Source organism: Neolamprologus multifasciatus, chromosome 22 (assembly GCF_963576455.1).
Source record: "Neolamprologus multifasciatus chromosome 22, fNeoMul1.2, whole genome shotgun sequence".
Lineage (NCBI taxonomy): Eukaryota > Metazoa > Chordata > Actinopteri > Cichliformes > Cichlidae > Neolamprologus > Neolamprologus multifasciatus.
Window position 1 is genome coordinate 32,840,240 of NC_140459.1, and position 26,783 is coordinate 32,867,022.

At 43.8% G+C, this 26,783-nt stretch overlaps 1 protein-coding gene across 1 annotated transcript; it reads left to right on the plus strand.

Annotated features, from left to right (window-relative positions):
* The first annotated feature begins 17,123 nt into the window (after positions 1 to 17,123).
* On the plus strand, positions 17,124 to 26,102 carry LOC146493819 (uncharacterized). Its single transcript, XM_085148185.1, has 3 exons — positions 17,124 to 18,495; positions 18,595 to 19,184; positions 25,973 to 26,102. The coding sequence occupies exons 1-3, from the start codon at positions 17,722 to 17,724 to the stop codon at positions 26,100 to 26,102; spliced, it is 1,494 nt and encodes a 497-aa protein (XP_085004311.1). The 5' UTR covers positions 17,124 to 17,721.
* The last annotated feature ends 681 nt before the right edge of the window (positions 26,103 to 26,783 follow it).

The following is a 26,783-nucleotide window of genomic DNA, read 5'->3' on the forward strand; positions in this document are numbered from 1 at the left end:
ATTAAAGTCTAAATATGAAGTCCATTCCTTTTTAAAATATTTAATAAAGTCTTCATCTTTAAGTAGTGATGTGTTAAATCTCCAGTTTTTACTTGGCGTAGTATTATTCTTGTGTATTAGTGTTAAAGATACAGGAGCATGATCGCTGACAGCTATGTCACTCAGCAGTGAGCTGCTGACCAAAAAATAATCCAGACGAGAGTAGGAGTGATGAACATGTGAGAAGAAAGTATATTCCTTACTGTTGGGGTGAAGGGAGCGCCATGCATCGCAAAGGCCATAGTCGCTCATATACTGTTTGATTATATTTGTGGATTGCCAATTGCGCTGAGTTCCTGTTGTGTTGAGCCTATCCATTTCTTCATTTAGTCCAAGGTTGAGGTCGCCTCCAAGAATGAGTGTGCAATCAAGGTGTTCAGAGAGTGCACTAAAAAATCCGTGGAAGAATGAGGGTTCATCAACATTTGGACCATATATACTTACAATACATAGTTTTTTGTTCAATATTGATAGTTTAATAATTAGAAATCTACCCTCTGGATCTATAACTGTATCGAGTACTGTAAAATTAACATTTTTATGTATTAAGATTGCTACTCCTCTTTGTCTAGAATTATAACAAGCTGCAAACACATTAGGAAACTCAGGTGTTTTAAGTTCGTTTAAACCTGTAACAGGTCTGTGAGTTTCTTGTAATAAAACAACATCTGCCTGTAGTTTTTTAAGCTGGTTAAATATCTTTAACCTCTTTCCTCTGGTGCCAGCCCCATTTACATTCCATGTGACAAACCTCAGCATGCCCATAATTGTGTGTGTATGTCTAATGATGTAAGCTGGGTGTTTCGTTTAGACGGGTGGAGAAAATGTGGAAACATCACTTGTTTGTAAATAGAAAGAGAAAAAAGTGTGGTGATAGGCTCCATAAGTCTGACTATGTGTGTGACTATTCACTAATATGAACAAGCGTGGCTTGCGTATGTGTCCTGTAAGTCTGTGCTTGCTGTGAGGCTGTTGTAAATGTGCTGCCGTTGAGCGCATGTGTTTGCGTGATCGTGGTGTGAAAATATGGAGAAATAGAAGGTGTTGTTTGTAGGTGAGTGGGGAAGTAGGTGATCACAGCAGTGAAAGACAAGAGAAAGAAAGAAACCACATAAACTGTGAGCGACAACAAAAAAAAGAAAAGAAACGGAAACATTCCAATTAAAGTAATGACGGAGGGTGACGGTGTTATATCTGCTATGACATCATACTGATATTACTAGGTTAAACCCATGTTAAAGGAGAAAGTGTGAATGAATAAGAAAAGAGTGTAGCGGGTTCTTATCTGGAGTGCAGTCAATATAACCACGGTGTGGTGCCGGGGTCGCGGTAGAGCTGTCCGTCCACGTAGAGCCGGTCCACGGCGATGACAGCGCGGGAGCCTTTCTGCATGAAGCTACGTCGGACTGGGAACAGGACCTTGCGTCGTTCCAGGATCTCTTTGGGGAACTGGTCGTTCACGCTGAAGTCCGTTCCTTTCAGTTCCCTGCCGCGACTCTTCACCTGTTCCTTCCGTTTGAATTGACCAAATTTGGCCACAATAGGACGTGGTCTCCCGGTCCGCGACCTCACGCCCCCCAAGCGATGCACTCTATCGAAGGCGATGTTCTTTACGGTGTCCTCCGGCAGCTTCAGGTGGATTTTAATGAAGCAATATTCTATATTCTATTATTATGAATGAAGAAATAATAGTTTAACCTTTAGTGAGAGGGAGATACTTTAAATTCATTTTTTTCTCCAGCAAATTATGAAAATGAAAAGTATTTGAATGAAGAGTATGTGGATCACATTACAATTACTTAAGTAGGAACATAGATCAAGAGGTGAGATGTGATTTGCTGGGGAAACATAGGACAAACATGAGGAGAACATGGAAACAGAAAGGGGAAAGGAGACACAAGGACACACACATAAATAGAGACACAGAGATGGACACAGCTAAACAGGACAACCTAGGCAATATAAACTCAAGACTAATAAATCAAATTAAACATTAAACACAATAATACAAGAATGACATCAAAACACAAGAACTCAAAATGCATTTTGAAAGAGAAAAACAGCTGTAAAAAATGGTAGATTCAAAATTCAAAATGTTAAAAATACACGAAATGCATGAAATACATAAACATTAATACTAATTAATACTTAAGTATTTTACTTTGAATTAACCACATTCAATGAGTTACACATCCAGCTTTGAATAATAATTCAAATGAAGTAAGAGTGACCAGTTATTCCACAACAAGTAAACCGAACATTTACTGCTCTGTCCACACTAACATACAGATAATACAGACAAAATAAATAGCTCGTTAAAGTCCTGAAATATGGCTTACCTTTTATTCCCCTCCCTCCCTCTCCACATAAGTGTGCCATACTCAATTTCCAGCTTCAGTGAGAATGAAGAAAGATAGGAGAAGAAAATTGGAAGTTTGGTTTAAAATGCAGACAGCCCTGACTTTCTGCTTGACAGCCTGTGACATCTCCCCACATCAGACTTTGCATGGCAGAATAGGAGCTTGTAATAGAATTTCCCACACCAAGGAGGTTAATTATAACCCCCCCGCTTCTGCAAAGTAAAATAAAATACACCATGCTGCCTGTAAGCTTCTGTAACAGCTGCAAATTCCTGACACCATCTGAGTTTTAAGATTTAATTCCAGGGTAATGTCTGCCACACTGTTCCTATTATAGCAAGACCCACATGGGATCTTAAGGGGCCTTCAGCCAAAATAACCTACATCACATTCCAGAAAGATGATTCTTTTTATCTGGACATAGCATTATCAGTGTGAGCACCAGCGTATCCATTTACTTCTCCCTCAATTTTTTTCCCCACCCCCATTCTTTTCTCTTTTGTTTTCTTCCCTTTCTCTGATCTCCTGTCTTATCTTTCACCAATCTGGCCTTTACCCCCTGTCTGCTGCACCATTACATCCACAAGACAATAATATGAATAATAGAATAAATAAATAAAACAAAAAGAGGAATCTACAAAGAGTCTACGGTGCCCCTCTTGGGAAAACAAATATGTTTGGCACAACAAAACATTCAGACCATAATTCTCCTTGCTACAACTGCTGGACAGGACACACACACGTGCAAAGAAAACATGGACTAGAGCTACTGATAGCAAGCAAGCACGGCATTCATGACTGCAGTGTAATATTCATCACAGAAGTAGTAAAAATGTATGTAAGGTAGTCTGTTGAAATGTCAGCTCTGCCCCAATTCCACTGTACATTGCCGAAGTAAAGGAGCAAAGGAATCTTTATACTATCTTTATCTTAAATACAGCCCACAGTTTAGCTAAGGGGAATTTTAGTCGGCCTAAATATATTTTGCTGCTAAACATCCATACCAATTTCTAAATTAAAGATGGATGACCCAACTTCAATTTCTACCACTATACAACAGTGAAGCCAACCCAGGCACCACAGCAATGTATTGCTGATAAGTCGTGTCTTTGCTCATTGACAAGAGTTAGCTGCTATATCACGTAACGTTACTTTGCTACTTTTCATAACAGTGGCATAAGGTAGCATTGATGTGATTTTCTCACTAGTCTCTATCTCTTTGTGTGCGAGCCCACCGAGAAGGTACTAGGTAGCGTGGACATCATTTTTCTGTTTTCATTCTGTGCTCCAGAGTTAAATCTATTCTTTAGGTGCATTGTAACCACAAACCCCTCTGAAACCTATACTGTAACCTGATGCGCACTTCTCTAAAAATGTAATTACACATTTCATCAGCGCCACCTGCAACCATTGTGCTTGGCCTGTTCAGTATTGTAAATTCCTCCACTGCATTTTTGCTGCATTTTTTTTTAATTAGTCCGAGAATAACAGCCCTCAGTTCAATAAAAAGAACAATAATCATAGCCTTAGTGTAAGAGCAAATAGATTTCAGCAAATTCCAGGGAGGAGACTGCAAAAACTATTGGAATAATCTTGAGGGAATGTACAAAGGTGGAAAAACTTGGGGCACCTCCGGAAGAAGAAAAAGAAAAAACTGACCACAACAAAGATTGGAGACCCAGGAGAAAGAGTCTTTAATCAGTATCAGCTTCTTGGTGTTAAAGAAATTGACAATATGTACACTAGAGGGGCAACAATGAGGCAATCCCCAAAACAGGAATGGCTTTTCAGGTGGAGGCTGATAATTTGGACCCTACAAAAGTTGCACAAGAAATCCAACTTCTCTAGGATAGAGGAGAGCCATTGCAGGACACAAGCAGTAACTCTAGAAGAGCTGGACAGGGCATTAACCCATCAGCAAGACTGGTATGTTCTCCTTTGTGCAAAGAGGAACAGGCTGAGCACTCATGGTGCCCTACAAAATTACATCCATTGGCTTCTTGTGCTATTCACAGATGTTTTGAGGTTAAGCACATATGACAGACATGAAAGTGTCTGGAGATGCCATTACAGTGGCACATTACAGTGCCTGCAACATCATTCAGCATGAAATAAGATACCATTGCCTAGCTTGTAGAGGTCTGTGCATGGATAGACCATAACTGACCCACCACTAACCCGACTCCCATTAGGTAGGATGAAATCATTAGACCCACTGTCAGACACTATGTTGTGTTAATCGTTCCTGGGTAGCTCCTGGTGCACAACAATACCTGGTCTCATGTGGTGAGAGTATGTTGGAAGTCCCTGATGGATCAACAAATTAATACCATTGGCTGGTCTCCATCCTCACCTGTCCCAAATCCAATAATCCGGGGCGACCGTGGCTCAGGGGGTTGGGAAATGTATCTGTAACCGGAAGGTCGCCGGTTCGATTCCCGGGCTCTCTGTCCTGGTCGTTGTGTCCTTGGCCAAGACACTTTACCCTACCGCCTACTGGTGTTGGCCAGAGGGGCCGATGGTGTGATATGGCAGCTTCGCTTCTGTCAGTCTCCCCCAGGGCAGCTGTGGCTACAACTGTAGCTTGCCTCCACCAGTGTGTGAATGCGAGAGTGAATGAATAATGGCGCTTTGGGTGCCTTGAAAAGCGCTATATAAATCCAATCCATTATTATTATTAATAAAACACTTCTGGGACATTATGTTTTGGTCCATCCAAAACCAGTAGGTTATAATTTAGATTTTCTAGGAGCTCAGCTAGGTCCTGGTCCAGATCTGTGAGGAAATCCCCCAGTACACCATATGATATCTCAATATGAGCATGTCACAATGTTGCCAGGCATCCATATAAGCACATGGGGGTCATACAAACTACTGAGTACCATTTAATTACCATTGAGTTAATAAAAACAATAACTTCTACTTTGACAAAAGTAAACTGGGAGAAATAATTCTGTGATCTTAAAGATTCACTTGTCACTCTTTGCAAACATTGTTGATCTGGGTCTACCTGTCTGCTGTGTTCTTTGGACTTCATGACCAAAGGGGGCTGAATAATTACGCACACCCCACTTTTCAGTTATTTATTTGTAAAAAATGTTTGGAATCATGTATGATTTTTGTTCCACTTCTCAAGTGTACACCACTTTGTGTTGGTCTTTCATGTGGAATTCCAATAAAATTGATTCATGTTTGTGCCTGTAATGTGACAAAATGTGGGAAAGTTGAAGGGGGGTGAATACTTTTGGAAGCCACTGTATTTCTCCACTGAAAATATAGAATATAAAACAATTAAAAGAAACTGTCATGGTCCCTCAGTTTTTGCTGTGCGACCTGCCATTTTGTTTTTGTTTTTTTTGGTGTGTGTGTGTGTCAAATCAAATCTGAATTGTTGAAACCTGAGTGGTTTCCTGCATTCTGGCTAACACGCCTGGCAACAATCATGCGCCTGCTCCTGATGATCTTGTTTGGGCAGCTTTAAAGAGAAGCAACAGAGGACCAGTGTTTGCTGGATTGTTGCATAAATAACAGTGAAGCTCCTTTTTTTACTGTTTGACAAGTAATTCTTACCTGCCTGTCCTTATAGTCCACTCAGAAATTGTAACCAGAACCAGCTCACCACTTCACATCAGACAAAGAGACCTGACAAAACGGTGTTGACCTTTCTGAATTGATATTCACTGTAAAAAAAAATAATAATAAAAAAAGTATTGTCATCACTTGGAGCCCTGCATTTGAGCCCTGCCTCTTCTTAGGTCACCGTGTCAGAAACTATAAAACAGTTTAATTGTCTAATGTTTAGAAAGTGATATTAAAAACAAAAACATGCTCCCAGTAATAATTCACCAAATCATTTACACATCTTTTAAAGTCTGCAAGAGAAATCAGTTGAGCGAGCTCCGAGTCCTACTGTAATGTAATCCATGAAGAGCAGAAAATTAAAATGACTTCTTTTCGAGCTCTGTACAAACTGTTAGAATGGTGAATGTAATGACATCCTGAGACCAGATGTACACTATGATTAAACGGCTTATGTAACATGTAGTCACTTATTTCAATGTCTGAATTGCACATCATATTGATTGACAGTATTGTCTTATATGTTGGGGCAGGCGAATACTATTATCAAGAAGAATTGTCACTGAACTCATTTTATTTACAGGTATTTTTATTATGTATGAACATAACGCTAACTTTAAACAACGTTAAATGCATATTTATTTAAGGAGAATATAGTAAATAACAATAAAACAAAAATATTTCTACTACATCAACAGAAAAAAACAGGCCTGGGATCCTCCTGATTAAAAAAAAACGGTCCAGGACTGGGACACTCAGATTAATCCTGCAGTACAAGGGTCTGGTTAAGGAAAAGGTGGGGAACAGCATAAACAGTTTTAGTAGAAAAGTATTTCATTTATTTAAAGAGATCAAAGGCTTATTTTGATTATTAAGCTTAACTAAAATATACTAATACACTGTAAAAAGACTTTTAAAAGAATTTTATACACTTCAGCTGTTTAACTAAGCTTTTTTGTGAACTTAAAAAACCCTGTTTTCAGTTTTGTGACAATTTTACAGCCCATCTATGCACACAAATAAGTTACAAGACCAAACGTATAATAGAAAATAAATATAAATAAATATAAATAAATAAATATAATAAATCTCCACTGAAAATATATATAAATATATAAATATAAATAAATATAAAATGCTCTTCTATAAGTTTCAAAGAGATTTAGTTTACATATTTTATATAATACAATAATAATGATCGGCAATGATTCAGTCACTGGAATTATCCATGAAACTGGATTACTAAATGCGTGTAGATTAAATAAAATTATTTTACCTGCACACGATTGTCTCCAATGAGCCTAACATACAAAACATGCTGGCTACTATGATGAGTTTTTCTAGCTTCTCAAGCTATGAAAATGTACAAAAAAAAGTAGCAACATTTCTGGGTCCATTTTAAAGTTGTCATGCTGTGGCGCTAGTAACTGGAAAAACTCGGAAGTAAGGGCGGACTTGAATGAAGGCTAGAAGGCTGTCCAATTTTCACAGCAGCTCATTTCCGGCCTACCCTGCCTTTGAAGGCAGTGGTACGTGGTAGGTTGGGTCCTTCCAAGCATGCTACCCCTGAATTACGACAAAGCAATAGTGTGTGTTCACCTCTGTTCCTCGTCGGATTGCCTGCGTTACTTCTACAGTCTCTACCGTGTGTCACCCCCTGCATTTTCTCTGCTGGTCATTCCCTATGTGTGTTATGTCTTGGTGTGTGCGGCTAACGTGTAAGTTTATATTGTTAATTGGTAATTATGAGACAGTGTGCTTCAGATCATTTTACAGGGTGATGTGAAACGTAATGAGCAGTGTTACGGAATAAATATATATGGCCATGGTCATGGCCTATTAAGTGCTCTGTTGGCTCTTAGGTGACGGTTTCCTCGTGGCTGCGTGCAGCGGGGCTAGGGGAGGGTCGGCCCGGCCCTGGCGCAGGGTGCCGCCAGTGCATCGAGCCACCTGGGGGGCTCTTCAACTGGTGGGGGAGGTTGTTACACCTTGCAGGAGCTCTCCTCTCTTCAGGAACTCACTCTGTAGGAGGGGGAGATACAGGAGAGGTGAAGGAAGATCTCAGCCTGGGCGTCTATTGTCTTGTGTAGTCTGGAAGATGAGTGGATGACGGGGTGGGTGCAGTTTTCTCTGTGGTGGGGTCAGGTGGGCTGTACCGGGCTCTGTGGGGCCGGGCGGTGCTGCTGTTCTGGGCCCCGGTCCGGATGGGCCTGGGCCCCCTTTCCCTGGCGGGTTGCGGAGTATGGGGTGCCTACTGGGGTCAGTGGGGGAGCTGGCCCCAGGGAGGGGTCACTTGCCCCTCCCTTCCTTCCCTCCCCATCTCCAGCTGCCTCCCTCTTCCCGCTCCACCACAATCACCCACACATGCAGGGCCTTGGGATAAAGGTGTGTCACCAGGGTGCAGGGGAGGCATCCCCCCCCTCTGTCCCATTCTGGCTTCCTGTGCCTCAATTTTATCTCACAACTTAGACATTCACATTACTCACACTCTCATAACACATACATATATGATCTTGGGGGTGGGCACGCTACACGGACTCCAAAAGACCATCAGGGTGTACACCTCACCCCTGGCGTCGTTGCCCACCTCTCAATTTTAAATTTTTAAATACATGTAGACGCTGAGGGCCATCAGGAGGGGCTACGCGCTTACCTGCTGCTCTTTGGCAGGTAGCTCCATGCCCTCCTGGGTTTTAAATGCATTTTACAACACACATGCATCAACACTACATATGAGCGGGCGGAGGGAGGTTTGGAGTCTTCTCACACCCCCGTTCTCTGCGACCTGCTGGAGCGGGGGGCCAGGAGGAGGAGTTGGCCGTCCAACTGAGGTCTGGAGTGTGGGGCCTCCCTGCTGCTGCGGAGTCGGGGCGGTCTGCTTCTCCCCACCGCAGGAAAAAGGGTAACACCACCTGGGTCCGGGTGCAGTTTCCCCAAGGCAAGGGTACCTAGACCCGGTTCTTAGAGTACGCTTGGGGAGTGTGATTGTGTGTACAGTGTCTCTCTATGTCTGTCTCCACGTTGGTTGAGTGTTGAGTAATTGCATATGAGAGCATGAGGGTGGGAATGGATGTTTGTATCTGTGTGTGTCTGTATGTCTGTGTCCATATGTCAGGTTGGGTATCAGACGCCACCTCTCTGGGGACATCTCAGGTCCTCCAAGGTATGGAGGCCTATCTCCCCCCACCACTTCCCCTGCCGGTGGCAGATGCCCTCAGACATCGGTGCGTTGGTGGTTCTTTGTGTCCGGGGATGGGCGCCCAGGTACACACCGGCTCACTCCTTGGTGGCTGCTTATCGGTCCCCGGAGCCTGGGGCTTGCTCGGGCCACTTCGGGGGTGGGGTGCCCTCAGCCTGGGGCTCGGTCACTCTCGCACAGCTGGCTGCCGGCGGAGCTCATGGGCACGTCACTGCAACCCCCCCCCCGGCTTCTGCTCCGTGGCTGCTGAGTGACCCCTCATCTGGGACTCTCCTCAGCTCTTTCTGGGATAGTGGCGTAGCTGCCCCTCTGTTGGTCTTCCTTGGTCTCTTGTGTTCTGGGGGCCTCTGGATGTCTGGAGTCTTGATCTCCTCCATACCTGCTTCATGTCCTGGAGGACCCTGGGCGCCCAGGGTGTGGCTCCCCACACCCTCTAGCAGATCATTACATGAAGGAACCATTTGAATAGGTTCCATCCTCACAGGTGTACACACGGTTGCTCACACACACAAACTACACCCTTTTTGGCTCCTACCTCAAAGCACACTGAGCGCTGTCGATCTTACGTGCTGCACAATAATGTTTAGTATTTACTGTGATATTCCCATAGATCATCGTGATGTTGTTTATTGTATTGCTCTCGTTTTCTTCTGCTTGTTTTCTTTTTTCTTTCTCAACAGGTGATCCAGGGGATTGATATATGTATTTTTTGTCTGCTTATTTAGTTGGTTTTTGTTTTTTTGTCCTTTATCCCCGTCCCTCTTCTCAACTGTTTTCCCCCCTCTTCCTTCTCCCTTTTCTTTTCCTCATTCAAGTCTGTCCCACATCTAGCAAGTGAAAATAAAAAATAAATAAAATAAACAATAAAAGGTGAATTAAATAGACCATTACAGCAAGGCTGAGATGATCAATTTGGTAAAGTAAATCCGCTGGGACTTTCTTTAGACAATAATTCTGATGGCAAAAGAACCAAACGGGACAAAAAAAAAAAAAAAAAAAAAGAGTTCACTTGCTGTGTATCAGAGCACCGACACAACTGACATTGCCCAGCTGTCAATTTTCATTCGTGGAGTGGACTCCAGCCTGAGCATAACAGAAGAGTTTTTGGCGTTACGTCCTATACATGGCACAACTACAGGACAAGCTCATATGAAGGGGTATCCAGATGTGTAAATGGGGCTGCCTTGGGAAAAACTCGTGAGATTGACAACAGATGGAGCACCCGCGATGTGTGGACACATGAGTGGATTGGTGGCAAGGATACGTGAAAGGATGCGGGATGACAATGTCACAGATGAGCTGACAGCTTATCACTGCATAATACACCAGGAGTCGTTATGTGGCAAAGCCTTGAAAATGGAACATTGATATATATTACTGATATATTAAATGTCCCTTTATTACCATTTCATAACTGTCTTAAATCAGATGGAAAACAATGTAATGCTGTAGATGAACTCAAAATATACAAAGCAAATAAGCATGTGGAGCGGTAATACCAAACAAAAACATACATGAAACAGTTATATTAATCCAAAATGCACCATGTTTCATATAAATGGAGAAAAAAATACTGATAGTAATTTTGCTCTGTATTTATTTTCAAGTACATTTTGGTGCTGATACTATACACTGAAAAACTTAATGTGTGACTTTTCACTGCCCTTTATACATTTTACTTGAATGATCCAAAAAAATTTGAACCAGAGTAATAAAATAAAAAGCAAAGGTGATATACTAAGATTAGCGGCAGACAACATGAGTAAGCATGCAGGACTATAATTGTTACTGCTAGGACCCTTTATTTATTTGGGAAGCGTAAATGATGAGAATTACCAGTAGTTTTAAGCATGGTGACAAAGCGACTGCGATAACAGCTTGGGAGCATCCTTAGGTCAACTCCTTTCATTTTGGGAACAGGACCTGCATCACTCGAGAATCATCTTGGGAAACTGGTCATTTACAAAGTCCATTCCTCTCAGCTCCCAGCCGCAGCTCTTTACCATCTCTTTTTTGTTTAAGTTGTTCAAATTTGGCCACAATCGATCTGGGTCTGTGTGGAGGACATGATGGATGCTGATGTTTTTAACTACATCCTCACCCCCAACTGGTTGTGGCAGACGACTGCTCCTCCCTCAGCCTGGTTCTGCTGGAGGTTTCTTCCTATTAAAACAGGGAGTTTTTCCTTCCCACTGTCGCCAAAGCACTTGCTGATAGGGAGTCATACGACTGTTGGGGTTTTCTGTTTTCCTTGTATTATTGTACAGTCTTTACTTTACTATATAGCACCTTGAGGCAACTGTTGCTGTGATTTGCTATATAAATAAAACTCAACTGAATTGAAATCCTCTGGCAGTTGTAATTGTGTGGTGTCGCTTTAAGACAGCGTAAGTTTAAGGTTTTTATAATATCACAAGTATGTGCCACTGCCCTCTGTAGAGTGTGGGAGAACTGCATTTGAAGAGGGACACAAGGACTGAGATGGACTTTAGATTTTTATCTCCCTAACTCAAAGTAACGTGCCGGATTGTATGAACACTGCTCTCTTCAGGTATAATAAGACAGCAGCCATTGTAAGGCTGGTGAAGAGTATTTTTTATTAAAAGACAAACACTGTGGAATTCCCAGTACCACTGTGTCTGTGGTGAAGCTGGCTCCAGTGAATCTTCCTTGTTCACTGCTGGAGGGAGTCGGCACCTTATTTGGTTTCCCCAACATGATCCGCTCAAAACACTTGTTTTGGCTGTAGCTCAGGTCAGCTGCTGGTAGAGCAGGTCAGCTGCTGATCGGAAGGTTGGTGGTTTAATCCCTGGCTCCCCCAGTTTGCATGCCAAATATCCTTGGGCAAGATACTAACCCCGACTTGCTCTCCAATGCATCCATCGGAGTGTGAATAATAGTTAGAAAGCACTCACCGTATAGATAATAGTGCTGGTATGTATGGGGTGAATGCGGGGTGTTCTCCAGGAGTACTCAAAAAAAAGCGCTATTTAAGAACCAGTCCATGTAATTGTCAATAAAATACTGTAAACTGTCCAGGTCATCTTCGTGGTCCTCCAGAATGGTGAAGTCAATTGAAATATGTCTGCAATTATTATCTTTTTGACAGCTCTAAAAGGTAATAGACTAAACTGGCAGAGAAAGCTATGATTAACTTTGTGTCAACACAAACCTAGGGAAATATAAAGGTGTTATGTTTAAATAAACTAAAAGGCTGCACAGATTTTAAAATGCAAACAGATTGGTTTCAATATTGAAATATAAATAAATATTTAAATAAAATAAATTATAAGCAGCTGCAGCCGGGATTACAATAAAAGTTGACTGTAGCACAGGCTGTTGGCTGTAGTAGTGTCCTAAAATGAAAAAAATAGAAGTAAATACTAGACTTGACTAACCAGTAGCTGAGAACCATAATGAAACACAAAGGAGCATATGCACAGGTAAACTTTTACCCTGGTGCTGTACAACAAAGCGGTTTGGAAAAGGACCCACTACCACAAAGGTCTACTGGTTTATCCCCGATCAAAGAAATAATCAAAACAACACAAAAGATGATCAGAGACTTGGCACTGGCACCAGACTAGTTGCTCACATCAGCAAAAACAATTAAAATCTATTCCAGGCATGAAATATTAAGATTTAAAAAACACACTTTTAAGGAAATGAAAAATATACACAAGCCAAATAGCCAAACTCCTCAAGTGAAGTGTGGCCTGTACCAGTGATGGTGACTATACCAACAGTTAATCCTAGCTCAAACACTCCATTGCAGGACACAGAGGATAGAAGGCATAGAAAGCCAAAGTAGCATGTTCTCACATTCTCTCTGCCATGTTCTGATGCAGAACATGGCGGTTGTGGGACGCTGCAAAGCTGCGGTTAGGAGTAACAGCAGCTAAAGATTAGAACTGAGATCATGTGAGAATAGTGTGAGCATTAGTAATTAATCTCAGGAGTGTGAAAACAGAGTATGTTTAGAACATCTAGCTATCATTCAAACATACTGGGATTATGCTTCATTTTAGTAGAGATTCGGGGTATAGATAGATTATTTTCAGATCAAGCATTTTTTTGCATTGAGTATATATTGAAATATTCACGTGAAGCTTATTGTATTTTGTTTTGTTGTTTTTGTAATAGTTAATATGTCACTAATATGCTGTGAGGCAAGCATGTAATTCAGTTGAAGGTATGGCATTTCAGTTTAATGATTTGATACAAAAATCGTTTTTTATTTCCTCTCCTCTCATCTTTTCACTTAGACTCACAGTATTCTTTAAAAATTTAGATTTTTTTTCTATTTGGGTAAAGATTCAGTAGGACAGAAAGCGTCTATGACTATAAAATAATTCTTTTTCAAAAGTGAAGTAAATAAGCATCTGATGTGCTATGAAAATGCTGTAGCAGCACTCTCTCTTTACCTCTCGCCTCCCTCACTCTCTCAGGTCAACAGTAAAAGGATCCGACACACAGATTGACTTATCTACCTGAATCCAATTTTCATGTTCACTGACTGCAATGAGCAGCTTCATGTCAGGATGAATTACGCTTTTTCTATCAGCTTTTTTTTTATATAAACAAATGGAGCTCTGCTTCAAGTCCCTGAAAGTAAAAACTGTTGAGCATTCAGTTTGAATAAATGGCAGGGTAGAGGCACACTCTAACCTGTGATTTATTTTAGAAACTAAGTAATGTAATGATCTGTCTGAATGTAGCAAAGAGGAAGCAATAATGTCCTAAATCAAGGCAACTGCCCTTTTTCTTTCTTCTGTTTGTCCAGCTTTAATTTGCAAGTTTCTGCAACCAAAATGTAGATAAATTCAAAACCAGCTCTAAAGCAGAATTTTAGAGATTCGCTACATTATATTGATACCAAACCATCTTGGCTCGGTTTACATTATATACTGAAGTCAAATCTTGATGAAAAATAATAATAATAAATACTGAAAACGTATGTTAACTGCTGTATACATTCAAGGTGTAAATATTCATTGCCATATGGGTGCTGCTATAGCTCACCTGGCTGAGTGGGTGACCCATATGCTGAAGAGATGGATCCAGGAGAACTGAGCCATCCACAACCCAAACATCTAAGGCCACACATCTTGCCGATATCTGCCCTTCCATCCCAGCAGGAGAACGAGTCAGGATGGGGTGCCCACGAACAAGAGATGGGAGGACCAGAGGCAATATGTGTAATTACACAGGATCACAGAAAAAAAAAATCTGCTACTTGCGGTATTTCCTGTGTCTTATACATGAAATACCGCATGAAATATTCTGATTCTGATTATACTAAATCGAGTGTGCTGAGTCCAAATCTGCAGTCAGATTTTGCCTAGGACGTCAGGTTCTGAAGTTATACACAGTATCATTGGCTATTCATACAGACGTGAGAAACTAATTTTATATTCGTTATACAGCCACTATACATAACTAAATTTTGCTTCAAAACGATGAGAGATTACAAAAACTCGTTTACATTAACAAGCATGTAAATAAAAAGTTCACTGGAGTCTTTATGCAATGCACATAAACTGCCCTTTAGGCACTTGCTTTTGCACTTTTCATTGTCTGCTGTCGAGCGCTGCAGAAATCAGCAATAGTCACCCATCATGTTGGGGTTGAAGTGGCCTTGATATCTTTTCTACATGGTGGCAATATCCTGGTTGAATCGTTCTCCATGTCCATCGCTCACATCACCCAAATTATGCATGACAATCATGAAAGTGTGAAGTTGTAGTGCCTTTCTGTATTAAATTCCATTCCTGTAATCTGGAGGCTAACAATTCAGACTTCTTTGATAAAGATGTGTGTCTCATTTGACCATCTAAATTAGACTGGCTCAGCAAGTGGGGCTTACCTGATCAGATTCTGGTTCATAACATGTGTCAGCAGCAGCAGCATCCTCATGATTCACATCAGAACTATCACTTTCAGAGGAAAAAGATGCAGGCGGAATGATACTGTATTCTCAGTGTCATGTGGCACTGGCTTCTGGCTCCAACTTTACACCAGAAATAGTAATTGTAAGCAACTGTCACTCTCTTCGTCAGGTTTTTGCGCTGATCGCATGGGGTATATTTACCACAAATATAGCAGAAATTGTACGGATGGTTATCGCAGCTCTGCCTACCTACTCATCTTTAGGATAAACAGACTTATAGACTTAATAGCAAAATAAGAAAACAGTACTGTTTACTATAAGCTTGCGCTTGGCCCATCTCACATTATATTTAGGTTTAACAACTGCTGACATCAGCTCACTGACCTGCTCAGACACTGCAGGAACACGCTGCTGCCATGATGTGTTACACACCAGGCACTGGAAGCCATGATGCAGGTAATGGTGCAGCAATTATAATGTTGCCATGCATCAGTATGCAGGCTCATCTACCACATAGTCACCAAAATGTACTTGGCCTTTAACTTAAGTCTAGATGTCCTAGATGAATTTCAGATTCAGAATCAGTACACCCTCTCCGTGAATCGCTACCTTATCGTGGTGGAGGGGTTTGTGTGTCCCAGGGATCCCTGGGGCTATGTTGTCTGGGGGCTTTTGCCCCCTGGTAGGGTCTCCCATGGCAAATTGGTCCTGGGTGAGGGACCAGACAAAGAGCGAATCAGAAGACCCTTATGAAAAGAACATCGAGGGAACAGTTTACCCTGCCCGGGATAGGGTTACCGGGGCCCCGCCCTGGAGCCAGGCCTGGGGAGGGTGCCCGAGGGCGAGCATCTGGTGCCCGGGCCTTAGTCCATGGGGCCCGGCCGGGCACAGCCTGAAGAGGAGACATGGGCCCATCCTCCCGCAGGCCCACCACCCGCAGGAGGCGCCATAGGGGTCGGGTGCATTGTGTGCTGGGTGGCGGCCAGGAGCGGAGGCCCTGGCGGACTGATCCCCAGCTGCCAAGACTGGCAATTGGGACATGAAATGTCACCTCTCTGGTGGGAAAGAGCCTGAGTTAGTGCGTGAGGTTGAGAGGTACCGGCTAGATATAGTCGGGCTCAGCTCTATGCATGGCTTGGGCCCTGGAACCAGTCTCCTGGAGAGGGGCTGGACTCTGTCTCAGTCTGGAGTTGCCCCTGGTGAGAGGCGGCGGGCTGGGGTGGGTATTCTAATATCCCCTCGGCTTGCTGCTGGTACGTTGGGGTTTTTCCCGGTGGATGAGAGGGTTTGTTCCCTGCGCCTTAGGGTCGGAGAAAGGGTCCTGACTGTCATTTGCGCTTATGCGCCGAGTGGCAGTTCAGAGTATCCAGCCTTGGGTGCTCCACCTGGAGACTCTGTTGTCCTGCTGGGAGACATCAGTGCTCACATGGGTAAAGACGGCAAGACCTGGAGGGGCGTGATTGGGAGGAACAGCCTCCCTGATCTGAACCCGAGTGATGTTTTGTTATTGGACTTCTGTGCAAATCACAGTTTGGCCATAATGAACACCTTCTTCGAACATAAGAGTGTCCATAAGTGCACGTGGCACCAGGACGTTCTAGGCCGATGATCGATTTTGTAATCGTATAGTATCATGTTTAGTTACTCTTGTCTCCATGTTTCATGTTCCCTCTGTTCCCCTAGTTAGTCATGTCTCCATGTCACAGTGTCAAGTCTGCGTCTTTATGAAGGTCTAATGTTAATGTTTTATTTAGTCGCATGTTCAGTGTATTCTGTTTTGCTTCCTTGCTTACCAATTAACAAAAGTTTTTTTCTGATCTAGTGACATTACCATTCCTCTTGTTTTCTGACACTATCCCTGGATAATGAGGGTGAGTAGCCTAACATTGTAAGTAGAATCTCTGCCTTTGATGAACCCTTTTTGGTCATTATGAACTATTGAGGAGATTAGAATTTCTAGTCGAGAGGCAAGTGCCTTACCAATAACTTTAATGTCTGTATTAATTTCTTGACGGAGGCTCGTCTGGCTGCACACTCTCTGTCAGCCTCCTCTGTTAGGATGCCTGGGTCGTTGACCCAGGGGTTTTGAGTTTATTATATTATTTATAATTTCTAGTCTTTGGGTTTTCGTTAGAGTCATGTCTTATGGTTTGTCTCTGTGTAATCCTTAGTTGTTGTCTCCCCTGTCTGCTATATCCCCATGTCCAGTCAGTGTCTGTGTCTGCCCTGGTTCCACGTCTCTGTTCCCTCTGTTGTAGTGCCTGCATGTGAGTCTGTGTCTTTTGTTCAGTCTGTGTTATGTGTTTCCTGTTTTACTTTGAAGGTCTCTGTCTTATCTCAGTGTGTTCAGTTTACGCTTCCTTGTCTCGTCAGTTCTGATTTGCCCCAGCTGTGTTTCCCTCCTGTTGTCCATTCCCTGATTGCTCCCTCTATGTATTTAAGCCCTGTGTTTCAGTTTGTCATTGTCGCGATCTACCGTTTATCTAGCTGTGTGTTCTGTCCGTGTAAGTTATTTTTTGGATACTCAGTTTTGTTACTTTTTTGAGTTTAACATTAAAGCTGTTTTGAGTTACTTTCTGTCTCCGGAGTCTGCACTTTGGGTCCTTCTCCTGCCTGCACACAGCCGTTCCCTAACAGAAGATCGCGACCAGAACATGGACCCAGCAGACTCTGTGTGGTATCGGCGACCCGCAGTTTCTGCCTTCGTCACGGAGAGCGTGAGGCAGGAGGCTAAGCATGCCCGGGAGCTCCAGTCACCCTTCTATGGGTCACGTTTGGCTTTGGGAGGGCCCCGCAGCCTCCAAACTGCCATGGCTACGGCCGAGCCGGCGCCTATGCCTCGGGCGATCAGGTTGAGCACCTGCTCATTCTCTCCGGTCGCTACACCTCCGCCTTCACCCCTGGATTACCAGTCCGACAAGAGGGTTAAGCGGCGGAGGAAGGATTACGTGACGCCGGACGTTAGACTCACTCCGCTGCAGTCCTTCGCTCTGTTTTTGGGTCTGCCACGTTCTGAGCTTCACAAACTCTCTGCTTCCTCATCGCAGCCCAGTTCGCCACCTCCCACTTCCCGGAGAAAGCGACGCTCACGCAGTCGCCACTCTGTCTCTGCTGAGACACTCCCCATGGTGAGTTATAATGACTGTCATTCTGCTCCCTCTGAGCTGGAAAAAGACAATCATGTGAACACTATAAATTCTGGGACGGTGAAAACTGTTAAGACTGTTAGACGTGGTGGTGGAAGGAAGCTAAAAAATATTTTAGAGGAGTCTGTGTTTGCTGAGCCTGCTCCTTTGCACCGTTGTGTTCCTGCTCCCAGGGCAGCTCGGGCCCAGCATTCCCCTGCACCTGTTTCAGTGCTTCAGGTGAGGGAGGCTGAAGTCCAGCTGGTCCCTGCTCCAGTGTCCAGGCCGGCTGAGCCTCTGCCTGTCGCTGCACCCATACCAGCTCCTCGGGTGGGGACAGCAGCTGCCCAGCCATTGACGGTGCCTGTCCCGGCTCCCAGGGTGAGGATGACCGGGAATCAGTTAGCTCCGGCACCCGTACCTTCTCCTCGGGTGGGAGTGGCTGGTGTCCGGCAGGTACCTGCACCTGTTTCTGACCTCACTGGAGGCTCAGGTGAGCCCGTCCAGCAGTTTTCTTTAGGCTCCGTGGGCTCAGACAACCTAGCCCAGCCATCTGCTAATCCACCACCTCACGCACCATTACTACCATTCTTACAAGAGTCAATACATCTTAAACTTCTATCCATAGCTCAAACATTAGCTCACCTATCGGCTCAGTCACCTGCTCAGTTCTCTCCTCAGTCGTTTACTCAACCTTCTGCCTCTGCTGGAGGGTCCGAGGGGCCCGTCCAGCCTTCTGTTCCCGCTGGGGATTCTGGAGAACCGTACCAGCCTTTGTTCACCTCCGCTGGGGGGTCCGAGGGGCCCGTCCAGCCTTCGTCTGCCTCCGCTGGAGGGTCCGAGGGGCCCGTCCAGCCTCCTGCCTCCGCTGGAGGGTCCGAGGGACCGCTTCAGCCGCCTGTTCCCGCTGGAGGGTCCGAGGGACCGCTTCAGCCGCCTGTTCCCGCTGGAGGGTCCGAGGGACCCGTCCAGCATCCTGCCTCCGCTGGAGGGTCCGAGGGACCGCTTCTGCCGCCTGTTCCCGCTGGAGGGTCCGAGGGACCGCTTCTGCCGCCTGTTCCCGCTGGAGGGTCCGAGGGACCACTTCTGCCGCCTGTTCCCGCTGGAAGGTCCGAAGGGCCCGTCCAGCCTCCTGTTCCCGCTGGAGGGTCCGAGGGGCCCGTCCAGCGACCTGCCTCCGCTGGAGGGTCCGAGGGACCGCTTCAGCCGCCTGTTCCCGCTGGAGGGTCCGAGGGGCCCGTCCAGCCGCTTGTTCCTGCTGGAGGGTCCGAGGGGCCCGTCCAGCCTCCTGTTCCCGCTGGAGGGTCCGAGGGGCCCGTCCAGCCTCCTGTTCCCGCTGGAGGGTCCGAGGGGCCCGTCCAGCCTCCTGTTCCCGCTGGAGGGTCCGAGGGGCGCATCCAGCAACCTGCGTCGCCTGCAGCGCCACCACCTGCGGCTCCCATGCCGTTCCCTGCAGCGCCGCCCTCGTCTGGTCCAGCCTCCGAGTCTTCGGCGTCGCCTGGTCCAGCCTCCGAGTCTTCGCCTTCGGCGTCGCCTGGTCCAGCCTCCGAGTCTTCGCCTTCGGCGTCGCCTGGTCCAGCCTCCGAGTCTTCGCCTTCGGCGTCACCTGGTCCTGCCTCGCTCTGTCTAGCTTCGTCTGCGCCTGAGGTCCCCATGCCGTCTGGGCCTGTCCGGCCTGCTCGGCGTGCACGTCCTGTCCGGCCTGCTCGGCCTGCATGACCTGTCCGGCCTGCTCGTCCTGCACGACCTGTCCGGCCTGCTCGTCCTGCACGTCCTGTCCGGCCTGCTCGTCCTGTCCGGCCTGCTCATCCTGTTCGGCCACTTTCCGGGCCGATGACTGGACATCATTGCCGTCACGGACAGCCCCCTGACCTACGTCGCCGCCGGTGCCTCCCGCCCGGCCGGCCTCCTGACCTGACCTGACCTACATACACAGGTGGTGTACCTGGGGCTTCTGTTTAGGACTACGCTTCCTCCTCACCGTTACCCAGACTTTCCCCAGCTGCTTGGGGTCTGCCGGGGAACAGCTAGCGGGGCCTACGCTATCTTCGGCTGCACCAGCTACAGGGGCCTGGCTAGCTAAGGGTGAGAGCAGGGTGCAAAGCCGAGTCTCCAGATCAGTAATCCTGGCCTCCAGAGCTGCAAATATGCTACATTTGTTACAGATATCATTACTGCTAAAGGAGGCCGAGGAGTAACTAAACATCTGACACAATGAGCAAGAAAGTGCAGAAGGGACAGGTGAAGTAGCCATGGTGCTAACGGGTCGGCTACGAGCCGACCCGTTACCCACCCATGATAACCCACTGTTACCCACTGTACCCACTGGCCTGTAGGTGTAAATAGACTGCGGAGTCCTGGCCTGACGAGGTCACTCTTCTTTGTTGTGCCAGACACTTCACCAGAGGTTGTTTGGTTTCCCCGATGTATAAATCTTCCTGGCACTTAACACTTAACCCGATCCTTGGGGTGGACCAATTTTTGGCGCAGCATGTTTTGGGGTTCTTTCTCTTTTTAAAAAATATCTTTTTTCTTTCTTAAAAAAAAGTCCCCATACAGGGGGAAGATGATGATGATTTCTAATGAGTATGATTTTTTTTTTCTGTCCGTGCATCCTGACAAGAAGCCTCAGCTAGAGCAGGTATCTTCACCCTCATCAAACACTAGGCACCCAGCCCTAGCCACAGTTGTGAGCGGAACTGACTTTCCCCCTGTGCTCAATCCAAAAGCACAAAAACTGGGACTTTTGGTCCCAAGATCTGTTGTTTTGATTTTTTTGTTTTGTTTTTTTCCATTCCAAGCTAAAGTGTTTGTTGTGTGCCAAGCAACTGGGGTACAAGAACACCTGGGCATCGTTTCGGCAGAGGTGCCTATATTTACCTTGCTGTTGGATACTTTTGTACCCCTGTCTCTTCATTGCCATATGAAAGGGTCTTCTCCAACGCCAGAGATATTAATTAATTAATAATTAAATAATTAGTTAAATCTGACACTAATGAATTAAAATTGGAAAAAAATGATTTATTAAATGTTTTAAATTAAATACATTGATTTTTAATTAATGGGCAGCATGGTGGCACGGTGGTTAGCACTGTTGCCGCACAGCAAGAAGGTCCTGAGTTCAATTCCAACATCAGGCCGGGGTCTTTCTGTGTGGAGTTTGCATGTTCTCCCCGTGTTTGCGTGGGTTCCCTCCGGGTACTCCGGCTTCCTCCCACTGTCCAAAGACATGCAGCTTGTGGGGATAGGTTAATTGGATAATCCAAATTGTCACTAGGTATGAATGTGAGTGCAAATGGTTGTCTGTCCCTGTGTGTTAGCCCTGCGACAGACTGGCGACCTGTCCAGGGTGTACCCCGCCTCTCGCCCTATGACAGCTGGGATAGGCTCCAGCGCCCCCCGCGACCCTGAAAAAGGATAAGCGGAAGCGAATGGATGGATGGATGGATGGATGATTTTTAATTAATTAAATTAAAATGATAAGGTCACCAACACTCCAGTATTCATAAGCAGAACCATCTTTTGAAAACACTGCAACAGTTTTGACATAAACATCTTATAACTTAATAAATTTATTTAATCCTTGACTTCAATAATTACTGACAAGTTTTGTTTTTGTTTGTTTGTCTTACACCCTGTTTTACCATTACCCACACATTCCAAAGACATGCAGTTAGTGGAGTAATTGGTGATTCTCATCACAGAAAGTATCATTTTTTTGTTTTCTGACCTATATTTGGATTGTTCCAAATGGGTGATAGTTTACACTGGATAACTAACCAACAAGCTGTCAGAGATGTGTTTATGTTAAATTTTTGAGAGCCTGAGTGTCTGTAATATTGCTTGCAATTGAGCTACCAACTAAAAAGTAGTTCAAGCTATAATGTGAGTTGTGTACTGGTGAAAACAAGGTGTAAAAGTGGTATCAAAACAATCCGACAGTGAAGAATGTATGAAAAAAGAAGAGGTATCAACATTTAGTCCATATATAATAGCAATAGACGAATCTAGATTTCACCAACCCTCTCTAATATGTCAGGATAAATCAGTGCACTTGATGAAGCCCAAAACAGACTTGAGGTTTCTCAATGAGTGAGGAAAAGCAAACAGAAAGACATCTAAAAAATGTATTAAGTTAATTAATTGCTTACATTTGCAAAACAGCTATTAAGTATTTTTTCAATTACTGTGAATATCATAGTAGTAACAAATTTCATTATTTGCAGACATATTATTTGTAAGACTTTATTATAAGATATCAGCTCAGAGTGTTGCCAGACAGGATTAAACTTCTCCTTTCAGCAGGCTGCATGAAAACAAGCTCCTCTATGTCACAGAGCCAAATTCCAACAAGAACACAGTCTGCTTTGTATATATTCATAAATCACACAAACACTTGAGCCACTTTTTGAAACATTGAGACTTCAGCTGTCTGTGACATCACTCGCCCTTAAAGAAACAAGCCTTGAAACGCGTTTGACAAAAGCCTTCCTGGATTTCTCGACACATGCTCCAAAGCCTTGGCACAGCGCATCCCATCAAACCTCTTCTATCACATCTATTACAATGTCTTTCCTGGTGTGCTGGCCTGCCCAACTTTTGGAAATGCCTGTCTGATCTACTCTTGCCCCGTAGAGAACGATGTTGATGTTGAAGTTATACAGTCGGTATACAAACCAGAATCTGCTTGAACCTGCAACATTTAAAATTAAAATACTCTCCTGAACTGTGGCAAATGCTTAAGTGTTATCCCGAAATTGTTAGAACATTTAACTTTATCTTTTGGGTATTGTAGTTGTGACATTGCAGAAACTTTCCAGCGTATGATCTGTATGATTTGGTGCATAGAGCACTCAAGAAGCTTTACTGGGGAAAGCATAACAAAACTCCATGAGTCAGAGCAAACTCAGGAATAATTACACCAGCTTGGAGGTATGATGCAAATATGAATCTGTAAACACTGTTATGTGTTCCTACATCTCATGCTGCTGTGTTATGGTCACTCCCCAAGGCACCACAGTAGATACCAGTGAATAAAGCATTTATTCCCCATTCAGAAGACTACTCACATCATTTGTAAAAGAGTCTTTGGCAATTTGCCTCAGAATAACTCTGTTTGTATTCTGCCAACTAACCCATTCATACCCTTCTGACCAAGTCAAAATAGCTAACCGTGCACAGCATGTCTCGTGTCAATACTCTCAACTTCCACATCCTGGCTGGAGAGGAGCAGAAGCTGCTTGTGCTGGTTAATGCACTCCATCTCTGGAACCTCAGTCAGACATGACCTAAGTTGGGAGGCTAAGTTCTCAGATAAGACAAAGGAGGCAGGCTAGTCAGTGTCTATACTGTGGAAGATGTGCACATTTTGTTTTTGCGTCAAGTCTGCCCAGTAGGGGCCACCTACATGAAGAGTCTATAGGAAAATTAATGCAATTGTTTATAATCTTTCTTAATATTTGAAATTCAATCTGTAATTACTCAAATGCATTGCCATACCATTAACCTCAACACGGTATGGAACGTCATGGATAATTTGTCTGTAAGAAGACTGTAAACTCTTTAGTTCAGACCCCTGGATTGAATAAAAGTAACACACTTGATGTTAAATTCTTAATCATCTCTGACAAGTGAAAAGTCCAAAAAATTATAGCCTCCAAATGTTTTCATACTTAGTGACACCCAGTGGGCTGAATGTTAGTTTGATGAGTATTAATACTGCGTCAGCTAAATAAATCACAAAATCAGACTGCAATAAATATGAGCATGTGGTTATAGTTAGTTATTACTGTACTGATTGAAACTCTTCACAGTACACCTAGTAAACCAAAGTCAATGTGGGGGAAAACGCTTAAATATTAAATAATTGTAATTTTTAGATAGCTGTTTGGAATTCAAAAAATATATTTTAATAAACAGTGATGTTTCAAATGTTAATATAATTGCAGATCACATTTTAATATAACTTTTGGTCTGTCAGTCAGGTTGCAACTGACTGTCAAGGAAATGCCAATAAAAAAACAAAACATTGCAGGGGACAGAAGCCTATCCCTGAAGCCTATCCAGTAAATAGGCAACTCTCTCATTTATTAACTGACTGGCTTTACAGACGTTTAACATGAAGACAAAACCATACTACAGCTGATTAATGCTGAATAAGAATATTTTCTGTACCCGTGTAATATACATTAATCTATGACTAAGTAATCATATGAGACCGAGTGGAATATTTGCAAAACAGATGTTTGACTGGTCTTATGGATATAATGTTTAGAGCACTAAAAACAGAATTTACTCACCTTGAGAGAGTGTCAGCATTAACCGACTACATAACAACAAATTTTGGAAATCTCATTTTGTGGCCAAGGACAAAGGAAAGTAACTTGTCTGAATGTTACACCTTTTTTAACTGCAAAAAGCTCAATCTTGAGACTCAGTAAGCTGGAACTGGCTGTAATACAATGCCATTACAATTGAAAAGCAGGTCAGAAGCGCTGAGGCACAGATCAAAATGCCATTCTGGGTGAGCTGAATTCTTTTTACCTCTGAAAATGAGAACTAATAAGGACAGTTATTTTCTTGACCTTGAAAACAAAAATGGCTTCTAAATATTCCTAAAAAATCAAACAAAAAATATGTCAATATTATTAAGAAAATACAAACATAAAAAGTGATTTATTTTAGATACAATGGGGTGTGCATTTCCTTTAAATTATTTAAAAATCAACGAAGTCAGCTTTTAGTTCACATACAATCATGGCATTGATTGTATGTAGCCTCTGTCCCATGGCGGACAGAGGCTATGTGACATGAACGTTATAGTTTTACCTTATAAGGTTAACAGATCAATAGAAATTAGGAGTGGCCAATTCTTCAGTATTTGTGTTATACTGTAGTACCTCTGTTTCACTTTGTAGAGGTCCCTATACATTTGCTTGACAGCTAAATTAATAACAGCTACAAAGATGGGTTTTTGATACAGGACAGTTGAATTTGTGAATATCCTTCCAGTTAAGTAAAAAAGTAAAAAATATTCTGTATTAATGAAAAATCATTAGAATACTGGTAAATCCAGAGACGGCTCTAGCGATTTTAGTGCCCTAGGCAAGAAAATGGTTTGGTGCAACCGCAGCCCCCATCCCTGTGCACGCACCCCCAAAACATTAATGGACAAAAGCTGTATGACAGACAAATTAGGTGTTGTACAAATAAATCTCTTTTATTTGTTTTATTTATTCTTATTTGTTTACACAACAATACACAACACAACAACAAAAGAATAAGTGAATGTTTATTGCACATTATTATTATTGTTCCCCCAAAAAAGACTACGGAGGTAGCCAATCAGGTCATTGTTACCACTGATTAGACCTATTGTCCTTTTGTAAAAGATGTCCTTGAGTCTGTTTGTCCGCGACCTCAGCAATCTGAATCTCCTGCCAGAACGCAACAGCTTAACCATCCGATGTCCTGGGTGCTGCATGCCCTCTTGAGACAGCGAGTGCTGCACAGGTCCTTCAGGGAGGGAAGAGGATGTCCAATCATTTTTTGGGCCATATTAATGACCCATTGAAGTGCTTTCTTGTTTGCCATGCAAACATGCAGTATGTCAGCAGACTTTCAATGGAACAACAGTAAAAGATGATCCGCAGCTCCCTCTTCAGGTCCATTTTTCTGAGGAGTCTCAAAAAATGGAGAAGGTGTTGGGCCTTCTTTACAACTGGTCTTTGGAGGTCTTTGAGCTCCATTGGAGGTTTGTGTCTATGTGCACACCCTTCAGGAACTTGAAGCTGGACATCCTTTCCATGCACTCCCCGTTGATGCTAGTGGGCTGCAGGCACGGACTTTCTCCTTCTGAAGTCAACTGCCAGCTCTTTTGTCTTGGTGCACACCAATCCAACAGCCTTTGAGCCTTTGATACAGCTCTGTATGGTGTCTCGTCTCCCCCAGAGATTAACCCCTCCAAGGTAGTAACATCTGCGAACTTAATGAGTGCACTGTGTGGGTGGGTACTGATAAATGACTGTAGAAAATATGGACAACCTAAGAGCTCCCCAAAAATGAAGCCAGCACTTCTCTATCGACCCCTGGTGTCTGGCTACAGTATAGGTCATAAACCCTGCCCCTCCATGTCAGCGGATGGGATTGGGGTCAGACTAAAATTAACAAAATTCTCCTCAGATAATTTTTTTCCAAAGATTCTTTCATTATCAGTAGTTCTCATCACGCTGATTCAAGGTTCAAGGGGTCTCCTTTCTCATAAGTTTGATTCTAATTACTACTACTATTACTGCCATAATAATAAATTGTAGTGATGTGTCGGTCATAACATCATAAACTACTGTGCAACAGTTGAAACTTACAAACTTACACATTTCAACAACCCATAAATCAAATTTATATTTATCACCACAGTTTCTGTGGTAGAGCCCAACTAGCTTATTTGCAGATGTTAAGTTATAAACAATATCTTTGGTTTGGGGTCTTCACTCACCCCGGTTCTGTTAGCCGTCAGGGCTGGGGGGCTGGGAGGAGGTGCTGGCCGTCAGATTGGGGTCTGGGATGCGGGGCCTCCCTGCTACTGCAGATAA